Below are 12722 nucleotides of genomic sequence, written 5' to 3'. Positions count from 1 at the left end.
GGCTAGAGCTCTATCTATCTACTATACCACCTAACTGCTCCTCTGTATCTCTTTCTATTGCTACCTTCTGAGATTCTTTTCAACTCTGAGAGTCTTAAGATTTTTCTACAGATAAGCCCTATTTGAAATTACAGGTCTGGTCTCTATCTCTCTGAAAATCAGATGGGCTACCATGTGAACCTAGGGTCTCTCTGACCTAAGTAATACATCTCTAAAGCCTCTGCTAAATTAAAATGTATACTTGAGCATTAGAAGATGTTCTAACTCATCTGTGGTCCTGGCTTTGTGGTTGTTTAGTTATTCAGTTGGGTCCCACACTTCATGACCTTATTTGGAGTTTTCTTGGCAAAGAAACTGGAGTCGTTTGCCTTTCCTTTTCCAGCTCATTTTATGGATGAGGAATTGAGGCTAACAGGGTTACTTGACTTGCTCAGGGTCACACAGTGTCTGAGGCTGGATTTGAACTCAGAAAATTGAGTCTTCCTGATGCCAGGCCTGTGGGTCTAGCTATTACTCTTAAAATTGGCAGTGGACTGTCTTTTTTCCTAAGATATACTGACCACCTGGCTGTCTAGCACATCAGCCTTCCTACGACTTACACACCATATTTCCCTATAAGCAAGATTAGCTTTTTTTGTCTTTTTTCCTCCCACTTCTGTATGTCCTAGATAGGACTTGCTGTTCTTGGCTCCCTGTCTTGGGTAGAAGGTGTGTCTCTTCTTTCTTCTTGCCAAATGGCTAATTTCCTTTCGCTCTTCTGGGTCAGGTCCCAGATCCACAGAATCTCGGAATGAAAATGGACTCCTGAAATTCATCCTTCACACAACTGCCAAACTGACTTTCTTAAAGTATAAATCTGATCATGACACCCCCTACTCAATCAACTCCAGTGGCTCACCCTTATTTCCAGGATCAAATATAAACTCCTTTGTTTGGCATCGAAGACCCTTCCTTTAGAACTTTGCTCCAACCTCCTTTTCCAGCCTATTTACATTGCTTTCCTGCACATACCTCAGTCTAGCAAGATTAGCATTCTTGTTATTCCTCCTACATGGCACTGAATCTCCCATCTCAGTGCCTTTGCACATTTCTTCCCTGGAATGGATTCCCTTTCACTTCTATCTCTTTAGAGTACCTAATTTCCTTCAAATATTCCACTCAAGAACAGCCTTTCTTTTCATGAGTCCTTTCCTGATGTCCCCAGCTGTAAATGTCCTCCCATTAAACATTACCCTGTACATCTGTATATGTTGTCTCTCTCAGTATACTGTTGGCTCCTTGAGAGTAGGGACTGATTTTCCTTTAATTTTTGTATCCCTAGTGCCTAGTAGAATGCCTGGCATGTGCTTTGTGCTTCATAACGGTTGTTGATAGATTGATAGATTAATTACTCCTGGAGAAGATCCAGCCTAACCGAAATCTATTTAGGGATTCCCCTATACAGTGTGTCTGACCAGTGGTTATCTAGCCGCCACTTGAAGTCCTCCAGTGATGAGATAATGGTGCAAAGTGGAATTCTGGAGTTCTGGATTCAGAGGCAGGGGGTAAGATTCTGAATCCCACAGCACTGCCTTTTTATAATCTGAGTGACCTTGAGCAAGTCTTTCTGTGCCTTAGTTCCTTAATCTATAAAATGAAGGGGTTGGACTAGATGACCCTGACCCTTTCAATTCTAAGTCTATGATTCTATGATGGGAAACTGACTTGTTCCTGAGGGAGCCCATTCCACTTTGAGACACTCTAATTGTTGGGAAGTTTTTCCTGCTATATATCAAGCTTAAATCAGCCTCTCTGCTACTTTCTTACGTAGTCTCTAAGCCCAAGCAGAACAACTCTAACCCCTCTTCTATATGATAAGCCATCAAATACATGAAGGCAGCTTCTATAACTCTCCACCTCCATCCCCACCCTCCCCCCTAAACTGGCCAATCTGTCATCCAGGCCAAACATCCCTAGTTTTTCAATTCCTTTAACCCATCCTGGTAAGGAATGGTTGATAACCCCCTCACTGTTCTGGTCACCTTCTTCTAGCTGCAATAGTTTGTCAATATCTTCATTAAGAGAAAGGCCAGGGTCAGCTAGGTGGTGCAGTGGATAGAGCACCAGCCCTGCGTTCAGGAGGACCTGAGTTCAAATCCGTCCTCAGACACATAACACTAGCTGCGTGACCCTTGGGTGAGTCACTTAACCCTATTGCCTAACCAAAAAAGAGAGAGAGAGAGAGAGAAAGGCCAAGGTCACCCACTGCATTGTGGGCCATCTCCAGGCATCTTACCTTTTGTCTTGCCACTGGACTTTGAGGGCTCTAGACAAGAGAGGGAGCCTGACCACTTTGGGATGCTCTGCCTCACTTGAACCCAATTCAAGATCAAGTCAAGATATCATCTTCATGATATCGCTGGTCCTCTTCGAAAATGAAGGAGGAGCAAGAATATCCTCATTAAAGTGTGGCTTTATTAATTTAACACGATACTTCAGAGAGTGCCAGGCCAGGGGAGAGAACAAGATGACTTTCATCCTGTTCATTTTGAACATTATGTTTTTAAAGCAGCTCCAATCATATTCCAGTCTTATGGTGTCATGAGCTGGTGCCACCTAGTGGTTAAAGTGAGGATTTCTTGTCTCCCCTTCACTATTTTAGGCAGGATGGGCATTCACACATAGGAGAGTAATATAATGCTCTGGCTCTCAGAGGCTGTTTTCTTTATTATGAAATTTGGAGCATCAGCACAGTGCAGTGGAAAAACAGTAAAATTAAGAGCCCCAGGACACGATTCCAGCTTGACTCTGCTGTGTACTACTTGTGCTTTAACTCTTCTTGATCTTGTATGCCTCATCTGTAAAATTAGGCTAGCTGGCTTCTGGGGTGCTCTTGAGCCTGAGATCTATAACCCTATGATATCTGAATGGCTGAAAACCTCAAGGTGGAGGAAGGAAGGGAAACAGCTGGTTGCATCTTACAGAAGGGTGGCTTATGCTGATCTGGCCCTGGATGACCTGAGATGTCCAAAATTTAGACAGAAATGACACAACCAATTGAGGAAAAGTTAATTTTAATAGAATAATAATTTATTCAGCACCTAATGCACTAAACACTATGCTAGATACTGGGGATACAAAGTTGAAAAAGTTCATGGACTATGCCCTGGAGGAATTTAGTCAAATAGGAGCTCGGGGAAATGATAATTAGAATGGGATTAAGTACATAGGAGAGGCAAAACAGAAAGTTCAGTAGGCAGAGATGTGATGAGAGGTTCTTCTAGAACTCCTAAGGGACAGTTGTCACAAATGCATAGAGGCAGAAACAGGCAAGGCCAGGTCTGGGAATAGTTAGTAGTCCAGTTTAGGCGGAAAGGAGTATATAGGGTAAGAGAAAGTAGGTTAAAACTAGGCCTTAGAAGCCAGGATAAGGAGTTTGCATGTCCTTATAGAAAATAAAGAGCCAATGAAGGTTTCTGAGCTGGGTAGAATGATATGGTCAGAATTCTGAATTTCGAATATTAAAATGTCAGTGTGGGCAGGATAGATTAGATAAAGGGAAGACTGGTTAGTGGGAGGCTGCCCAGTGGGCCACACCAGAATTATGCCTAGCTGCCCCCACAATCCAAATAAACTGTACCAGACAGAATCTGAAATTATACCTCTTATGTAAAATATAGATAGATTGATAGATAGATAGAGTGATATAAACAAATATGTATGTGTGAGTGTATGTGTGTGTGTGTGTGTGTGTGTGTGTGTGTGTGTGTGCGAGAGAGAGAGAGAGAGAGAGAGAGAGAGAAAGGAAAGGAGGAAGGAAGAAAGAGAGGGGGCAAAGCCACAGTCACCTCAATTCACCATCTACTAAAGCCCTACTATGTGCAAAGCATTATGCTAGGTACTAAGGAGTCTTTGCCATCAAAGGTCATTGATATAAAGCTTGAACAAATGTTAGAACTGTAGTCCAAATTCCTCATTTTAGAGATGAGGAATCTGAGGCAGATTTTTATAAGTGACTTGCTCAAAATCACTCAGATATTACATATAAACAACAAGATTAAAACTCCGGTTGTCTGACTCCAAGTCCAATATTCTTTCCACTCCACCGCACTGCCCTTCTGTTTACATTTTCATGAAATCCCTGAGGCCATCTAATCTGAGCCATTCCAGAGAAGGAATCTTCCTACTAATATCTCTGACAAATGGTTATGCAGCCTCTGCTTGAACCCCTCCTTGAGGAGCTCACTACCTTATAATGTAACCCATCCCATTGTTGACTAGCTCAAATTAATGTTTTTCCTTATAGAAAAGGGAGTATCTGCCTCTCTGTGATTCCACCCACTAGTCTTTTTCCTGGGGCCAAAGAGAACCAGTCTGATCCCTCTTTCCCTGGACAGTCATTTGATCACAGTCATCCAATAAGAGAGACATTAAATCTTCTCCCCAGACTGAACACTCTAGTTCCTTCAACCACTTTTCACATGCCATGGCATTGAGGCCCTTTCATCATCCTGATCATTTTCCTCTAGACAGAGTACAGTGTAGTGGCAAGAGAGAGCTGGATTCTAATCTTGCTGTTGGTGTTATTTTGGGCAAGCTTTTTTAACTGCTCTGACCCTGCTTTATCTGTAAAATGAAGCTAATAATGCCTGTAGCAAGTACTTCACAGGGTTGTTGTGAAAATAACTCTCTCCCTCTGCATAAGTAAATATATATATATATATATATATATATATATATATATATATATATACATATGTATACTTCATATGTACCTATCTGTTTCTATCGATAGCTAACAAATGAGATATAAGAGCACATTCTATCTTGTGTATCTCATTAGGATTGTGGGAACAGTTGGGATTGATTTCAGAATGGCCACTGGACAGCACAACACTAACCAGTCTCCTCATCTCAGTCTTTCCTCTGTGTGATCTATCCTACACATATTGCCATAAAAATCTTCTTAATTCACAATCAGAATTTTACTAAAATGTTTTCCATCCATTGCCCTACTTCATGTCAAATTATTACTTGTTATTACTTGCCAATGTCCTACCTACACCATGGCACCTAGAACTGGGAATGAGACAGTTGTTGAGGTCTAACTTGACCCCATGATGATTTGAGACTGTCCCCAATAGAAAAAAGATGAACTGCTTTGTGCTCCTTGGAAACAGGGACAAGATTAAAGGATCTAGAAGAGAAACTAGTGATGCTGGAGGCCGGTGCCGGGAGAAGGAGGAGCGGAGGATCGACCTAGAGCTCCAGCTTGTGGCCGTGCAGGAGAGCCTGAAGCAGTCCCTGGCAGGAGGACCAGCTCTTGGTCTTACTGTGACCGGCCAATCCAAGACTGGAGTGAGTATCCATTTTTCCTTCCCATGTTCTCCCCCCCCCCACATGTGCTGTGGCTATCTCTTCAGGCTGGAATCCCTGTTTGGGGTGCTGGGAGATGGAAAAGAGCAACCTTGATTGCATGTCTCAGAAACCCTACCAGCTTCTGATTCAGCTGACTACAATTCAGCAAGCACCTCTGGTAGGAATCTAGAACACAAAGATAAAGCAAGATACAGTTTCTACCTTTAAAGAGTTTTCTTTCTTGTAGCGGCAATGAGATATTATATTTCACAAATGTATACTATTTTGTGGTTTATAGTGCTTTCTTTGCAGAATCTCTGTAAGGTGAATAGTTTAACCATTATTATCTTCAGCTTACAGGTGAAGAAGCCAAAGCTTAGAGAATGAAATGACATGGGATTGTAGAACTAGAAGGGGCCTTAAAGAGCATCTAGCCCAATCTTCCCATTTAATAGGTGAGGAAACCAAGGCCCAAAGTAAAGGGGTCATGCAGGCAGTAAGTGTCACAGCTTAGATCTGAACCCTGGTCTTCTGACTTACAATCCAGGGCCATACCCACTACACCACACTCCCTTGTCCAGTCCAGGCAGCATTAAAAGGAGGAGTGGAACTAGGTGTCCTGATTTCGAGTCCATGTTCTTTTGACTGTCCCATGCTACAAATTAACAAGTTGAAATGCACTAAGTTCCTAGGGAGAGGTTAAATGGAAAGAGAAAACAGATGTGAGGAAGAGAGATCACTTCTAGCTAAAGGAATCGAGGAAGGCTTCATGGAGGAGATGGCACCTAAGCTGGGCCTTAAACAAGGTCCTTAAACTCTCAGGGCCTCAATTTTCAGGTAAAATAAGCAAGTTGGACTCCATGATTTTCGAGGGCTTTCCCTCGGTCCTACGAAGTGAAAGAATTCACCAGGTTAAAGTATGTGTTGTGTTGTTGTGTAAGGGGTGGGGATGGGGGCAAGGAAGGGTTGGTAGCCAGGGGGGATGGACAAATGCACAGAGGTGAGAGATCTGCAGTAGCCCAGCTCACAGTAGGCTCATGTTCTCCTTGCCTCTTTGTTAATATCAGGTAAGGCAGCTTTCTTCAGAATCCTAAACTTCATCTCTGTTGCTCTCCCTAGGACACAGCAAATAAGCCTCCCTGCCTAGAACCCTCTCCTCCTGTCAACTGTACATCGGAACTGAGAAAGAGGAGCCCATCTATCAATGTTTCCAGCAAAGGGAAAGTACTCCAGAAGGCCAAGGTATAGGAACAGCACCTTACACAGAATTCAGCTGCCACAATACCTTGCCACACCTAAACACAGCCAGGAATTAGAAAGGAAGCCATAAGAGGAGACCAGGGTATCTAATCCTGGCTCTGCCACCACCTTGCTATGTTACTTTGGGCTAGTCCCTTTTCATCTCTGGGTCTGAATTTCCTCCTCCATATAATAGCTAAATGCCCTTACAGATCTCTTGATTCATCAGAGAGTCCCTAAGGCCTTCATTCTGATCCCTATTGACTCTCCGTTTAGATGCAGTTCAAATATTAGGCTAGAAACAGGGAATACAAAAGGGGGGGGAGGGGATGGATGTCCTTTAGCTTAATGATGTCCTTTTAAACTGCAGTTGGAGAACTGAACATAATACCCTGGCACTGGTCTGACCCAGGGATGTGCTAGTCAATGTTTAAAAACTGGCTCTCTAAAAATGCAGAGCACACTTTTAAGTTCAATCTGCATTATTAACATTTTTTCCTTCACTTTCTTAAATCTAGACAATCAACAGAAGAATAAATCAAGCCCTAATTCATAGCATTTGCTGGTTTCCAAAGTGTAAATGCTCACACTGAAAATTTAGCAATCAGCTCTCCACCCCTAAGATGAGCTGGTTCCAGCATCCCTGGCACTGAACAGAGTAGAATATAGAGGGTCTATCACCTCATTATTTCTGAGGAATTTAGAGAAAGCTGTTTATTTAAAGGCAGCTCAAAGTCACATTGACTTTTCTGACTACCATAGTGACATATCATACCAGTGAATCATAATGCTTGCAATACATTGAATCTCTAGACCTTGTTCAGACATACTGCTGTCTAATTATGGCTCCCTCATCTTGTATTTGCGAAGTTGGTTTTTGGAGCCCCTTTTACATTTTATCCCTGTTGAATTTCACAATGTTAAATTCAGTCCTGGATTCTAACCTGTCACAATTTTTGTGGACCCTGACTCCCATCATCAAGTGTGTCAGCCTTTTCTCCATGCTGTGGCTTATTCACAAATTTAATTAGCACACTCTCCATGCCTTTATCCGAGTGACTGATTAAAATGTTAAATAGTACAGGGCCAAGCACAGATTCCTGAGGCATTCTACTTTTTCCAAGGTGGAATTGAATCATTAGGACCATTATTTTAGTCTGGCCATTTCTCTCATCCATAATTTTATCAGTCACGAACAGGGCATCTGTTGGCCAGGGACAGTTCTCATTTGAGGTGTTCCTCATTAAGCTCTGGCCCAGAATGATCTTGGTCAGTCGCTCACTGTTTCACTTCAAACACAGCTGCTGGTCAATCAACGAGCATTTATGAAGTGAATACTATGTGTTCTAATTGCTGAGGGTCCAAAGGCAAAGACAGGGCCCTGCCCTCAAGGAGATAACAATCATTTTTGTCAGGGTTTTAGAGAACAACCAATCGCTTGTTGAGGACAAAGCATTTTTTATCATAAGCGTCAAAGGGGCTGGGCAGTTAGATGGTGCAGTGGAATTAAGACACAAGTTCAAATATCACCTCAGTCATTTAGTAGCTGTGTGACTCTGAGCGAGTCACTTAACCTCTATTTGCCTCAGTTTCCTCATCTATAAAATTGGGATAATAATAGCACCTACATTCCAGAATTGTTGAGAGGATCAAATGAGATAATGTATGTAAAGTACTCTGCAGACCTTAAAGTTCTATATACATGCTCACGAGTCTTATTAGTTGGTGTCAAAGAACACCATTATTACTTTAGTTCATTTGGGCAAGTCCTTAATCTTCTCTAGCTCTCAGTTTCTTCATCTCTAAAATGAGGGGTTAGGTTAATAATAATAGCTAACATTCATATAACACTTCATAGAGCATTTTAAGGTCTGCAAAACACTTTAGCAGTATTATCTCCTCTATCATTACAAACAGACCTGCAATGTTAGTGCTGTTATTATTCTCATTTTGCAAATAAGAAAACTGAGGCACATAGAGTTTAAATGATCTGCCCCGAGGTCACACATCTAGTAAGTGTCCAAGGCTGGAGTTGAACTGAAGTCTTCTTGTCTAGCACTTTATCCACTGGGCCACATAGTTGTCCGACCAAATGATATATTTCTAGTTCTAAGTTAGGTGATTCTGTTAGAGTCTTAGGGTACTGTTGAGCCTTACTTCAATATTTCAAGAATCTGTGATTTCTTTAGAGTTATGGTACTCCCTCGCTTATACCACGAGATTGCAGCTCCCTGTAACTTCGACAATGATCTTTGAGGGTTGCTGTGACAGACACAAAAAGCCAAAGCACCCTGGATCCAACCTAATAATCAATGTCTTTGCATTCACCGGTCCTAAGTATAAGTCCTAAATATAGTCCCTTACTAGGTTCCTACTTCAAGCCTTTTCAGTTTGTCAGGATCTGCTCGAGTTTGTGCTCTCTGGCTTTTTGAGAATCCACGGTCACCTCTGCACCATAAGGAGCCATTAGAGCAGGACTTTAGAGGAGAACCTAGTGACCTCTGTAGTATCTTTCAAGCCCACCTCCTCTTCTTTCATACCCACTCCCCACAGTTGTTATCCTAGACCAGGGCCTTATTACCATCCACAGGACTGTCATAATAGCCTCGTAAGTGTCATCTTCCTGTCACAGAGGGAATGCTTTTTTAGGTACGTATTGTACTAGATGCCTTTTAAAGTCTCTCTCTATAATTCTGTGATTCTGTGGAATTAATATTTCTGGCAAAAACAAAAACAAAAAAACACCTACCTCAGGAAGGTCACTATTCTATTTTTTTATTCTATTTTTCAAATCCTATGAGGTAAGGAGTCTTAGCATTATTATCATCTCTATTTTATAGTAGAAGAAACTGAAGGTCAGGCATTTTGCAGAGATTAGTCTGGAAGTAGCATATGATTCAGTCTAGGTCTTCCACCTCGAAATCCCATGTTCCTTCTGCTGCATCATGTTGTCTGTCTGCAGAGAACCTGGGTCCCAGTCCCAGTTCTGGTGCTTGGTAGCTGTGTGGCCCTGGCAAATAATTTCCCTTCTCTTGGGTCTTAGTTTCCTCTTCTGTAAAATGTGAACAATTATATTTAAACTATCAATTCTACAAGCTTGTTCTGAGGTTCAAGTATGATAATGACTGTGAAAGTACTTTATAAACCATTAATCACTTAAAAAATATGAACTAGTATCATTTTTGTTATTACAACATTGGCATATAATCCTCACTATTGGCCCTGTACCTTGGGGCCTACTTGTGATTCCTCCTTAAAGTAATAATAAGTCATCTACATAATAAATGCTTAGGGAGAACAATGGCCACTTGCCAGGGGTGTTGTAGACGGGACCACGATTTATATATAGTTAGCCTAAATAACCTTTGAAGTCTTTCCTAACTCTCAGCTTCTGTAATTATGTGGTTATTACGTCCCTGCTTTCTGGGCCCCAGGTATCTCCACTGTGAAATGCGGGAGGTTAGATTGCATGAGATTGGAGGTCACCTCAAATGCTGTAATTCTCTTACAGCTTCTGTAATAGGGCCCTTGGGCCTTCCTTCCCTCATCCGTTTAGTAAAGCTAGCCACTACATGTTTTGGGGTCTCACCTAGACACAGCTCCTTTCTTTTCTGCCCTCTGACCTCTGGGGGTAGAATTAGAGTGGCCACTCATCTAAGGGAATTATCCAATAAAGGTGATGGTCTGTATGTTCTTCATTCACCTCAAACACCGTTCAGTAAAATCTGCTTATTTGTCTTTCTGCTTTGCAGGAATGGGAAATGAAGAAAACCTAAGAGGACCATGAGAAATATATCCTCTGGGAGATACCAGCTTCTCCAGCCCATTCTTTCAGCCCCCTTTTCCTGAAGAGCCAGAGAAAAGTAACACTGTTTGGGAACACATGCAGACTACCTTCATTTTCTGTGTTGGGGGGAGGGGGAAAGGCAAGGAAAGGGAGGAGGCACTTTGCCATAGGGGTACAGGGAGGGGGGAAGTGGTAGGTATGCTAGTGATGAAATAAGGAAGACATTTGGGACTTTGGGGGTGGGGGGTGAAAATGGAGATTGGAGCGAGAAGACTGTTAGGTAACACAGTATCTCTGGACAAACTGGATTGGCCATTTTTTCATCTAACGAAACAAGGAACTGGTGAATAATCACCTTTATTTGACTCTCAGCATCCTGCTTCTTATCTATGAAATGACATAAGGAAACAATAAAGTATATGGGATACTGTAGTAAGGAGAAGCTCCTCTTATGACACTGTAAAGGGTTCCTGGGGCCCTGGTAGCTACTTCAAGCCAGTCTGAGCCTGAATATGAAGAGGATCCTCTGTACTGCCACAGATCTGTGATTTCATGGCTTGAACAATCCCCTCTATTTTATCGATGTTCATCAGTGACTATGGCCTTCGAAAACTTTTTTTTTTGTGGCCTCCTTTTTGGTGATAAGCTTCTCCACACTTAGTTCAGCTGATCTTCAGACAGTGCATCTTCCTTACCAGACCTGGGCTTGAAGTCTTTCCAGCATTCTGGGGCCTTGCTAGAGATGTGCTACCATAGCCTTGAAGGTCCCAGCCAGGGTCACCTCCACACCACAAGGTTGTACTGGGCGATGACTGGGATAATAGCTACTTGTTTAAACTTGGGCTGAAGCTATGCAGAATGTGAATCCTGTGACCCTTCATCTATTTCCTCTGTGGAATTGTCCAGGACAACTAGCCATCAATAGTGTCTGCTGTGCATGTCATCAGCTAAATCTGATTGACATGAAAGCAAAGATCTGAAGTGGTAAAAACTTGTGCAACTAGGGTGTTTTAAGGTACATATTGTGCCCAGGCCAACCCCAAGGAGAATGATGCACACAGACACAAGGTTACCATGCTAATAGCACACTCATAAGCAGATACCTGCTCATAAACAGGCATTGTGATATCCGAAAGAACACAGGATCTACGGTCAGAGGATCTGCCTCAGTCACTTAGAAAGTATGGGGTCCCTAGGGCAATCACTTACTGTGACTGAGCCTCAGTCTCCTCATCTTCAAAGTTGGGACAATAACAGCACCTACCTCACAGGGCTTTTGTGACAATCAAATGAGATGATGTACGTAAAGCGTTTTGGAAATGTTGAAGTGCTATGGAAATATAAGCTATTATTATTATTATATTTCAGCCCTGCAACTTACAACCTGTATGACTTTGGGCAAGACACTCAAGTCTGCAAGCTTTATAAAATGGAAAATAAGGGGTTTGGATTAAATAAGTCGCTTCGTGCTCAAAATCCTGTGAATGTATATATTCCATAGGAAGATATGAGCCAGGGATGCAGGTGTTTTATGTAGCAAATGTGCAGATGCAGTCTTCCCTGGGACTCTATTCTAACACCCTCCATCTCCTCTACATGATGCCTCGGAGGCATCTGCCAGTTAATCTGCTGTGTATGGGAATAGAAATATGCTTGAAATGAGTTAAGAGAAATCTAGGTACTCAAGATTTCTCTTCCTTCATCTTGATGTGTAGCTCACCAGGGAAAAGGGCTCCTCCCCTTTACCTTTCTCACCTTTTATGTAAAAAAATCCATTGCCAAAGGCCAAAGGAAGCCCTGCTGAGTGAACATAAGCACACTGGGGAACTGGGGACCTTAGATGTTGAGCTATCATGCATACTGTGCCACAAGTTGCTGTTTAAAAACTGTATGCACTTTAAAGGTCTGTGTCATGTTTTCCTCCAATAAAGGTAAAACTATGTAACTTCACCACCATGGAGTCAGCAATCTTCCTAGAGTGTTTTAAATAGTCTTGGAAAGTTACCTAGGACCCTACAGTTTCAAATTCAGCACACATTTATCAAGTGCCTACTGTTTACGGGCACTGTGGTCTGCTAAGCTAGAAAGAGACAAGGTTTGTGTTGAAAAGAGTATTAGATTTGGAGACAACTCATTTTATCTCTGAAGCAGCCAATTCATCTGTCAAATAAAGAGATTAGACTAATTGGTCTTCCACATCTTTTAAAGCAACATTTTATGAGTCTAGATAAGACAATCCCTGGCCTGAGAGGTTTACAATCTAGTGGAGAAGTATCCCTTAAGAGTCGTTTTTCAAGTACCTCATTTCATTGGATCCTCACACCAATCCTATGAGATAAACAAAAGATGTTATCCCCAT

The 12722-nt window shown here is 42.1% G+C and overlaps 1 protein-coding gene across 1 annotated transcript in view; it reads left to right on the top strand.

Annotated features, from left to right (window-relative positions):
- Window positions 1-12313, top strand: part of AFAP1L1 (actin filament associated protein 1 like 1) — an 82637-nt gene extending 70324 nt beyond the window's left edge. The window contains 4 exon segments of the mRNA XM_020969155.2: window positions 5160-5201; window positions 5204-5337; window positions 6457-6579; window positions 10329-12313. Of these exon segments, the coding sequence (XP_020824814.1) occupies window positions 5160-5201; window positions 5204-5337; window positions 6457-6579; window positions 10329-10352 (323 nt within the window). The 3' untranslated portion in view covers window positions 10353-12313.
- Window positions 12314-12722: the final 409 nt, after the last annotated feature.

The sequence above is a fragment of the Phascolarctos cinereus genome, unplaced genomic scaffold (genome assembly GCF_003287225.1).
Source record: "Phascolarctos cinereus isolate Bilbo 61053 unplaced genomic scaffold, phaCin_HiC Scaffold_2;HRSCAF=192, whole genome shotgun sequence".
Lineage (NCBI taxonomy): Eukaryota > Metazoa > Chordata > Mammalia > Diprotodontia > Phascolarctidae > Phascolarctos > Phascolarctos cinereus.
This window is presented reverse-complemented; position numbering and strand designations above follow the sequence as displayed.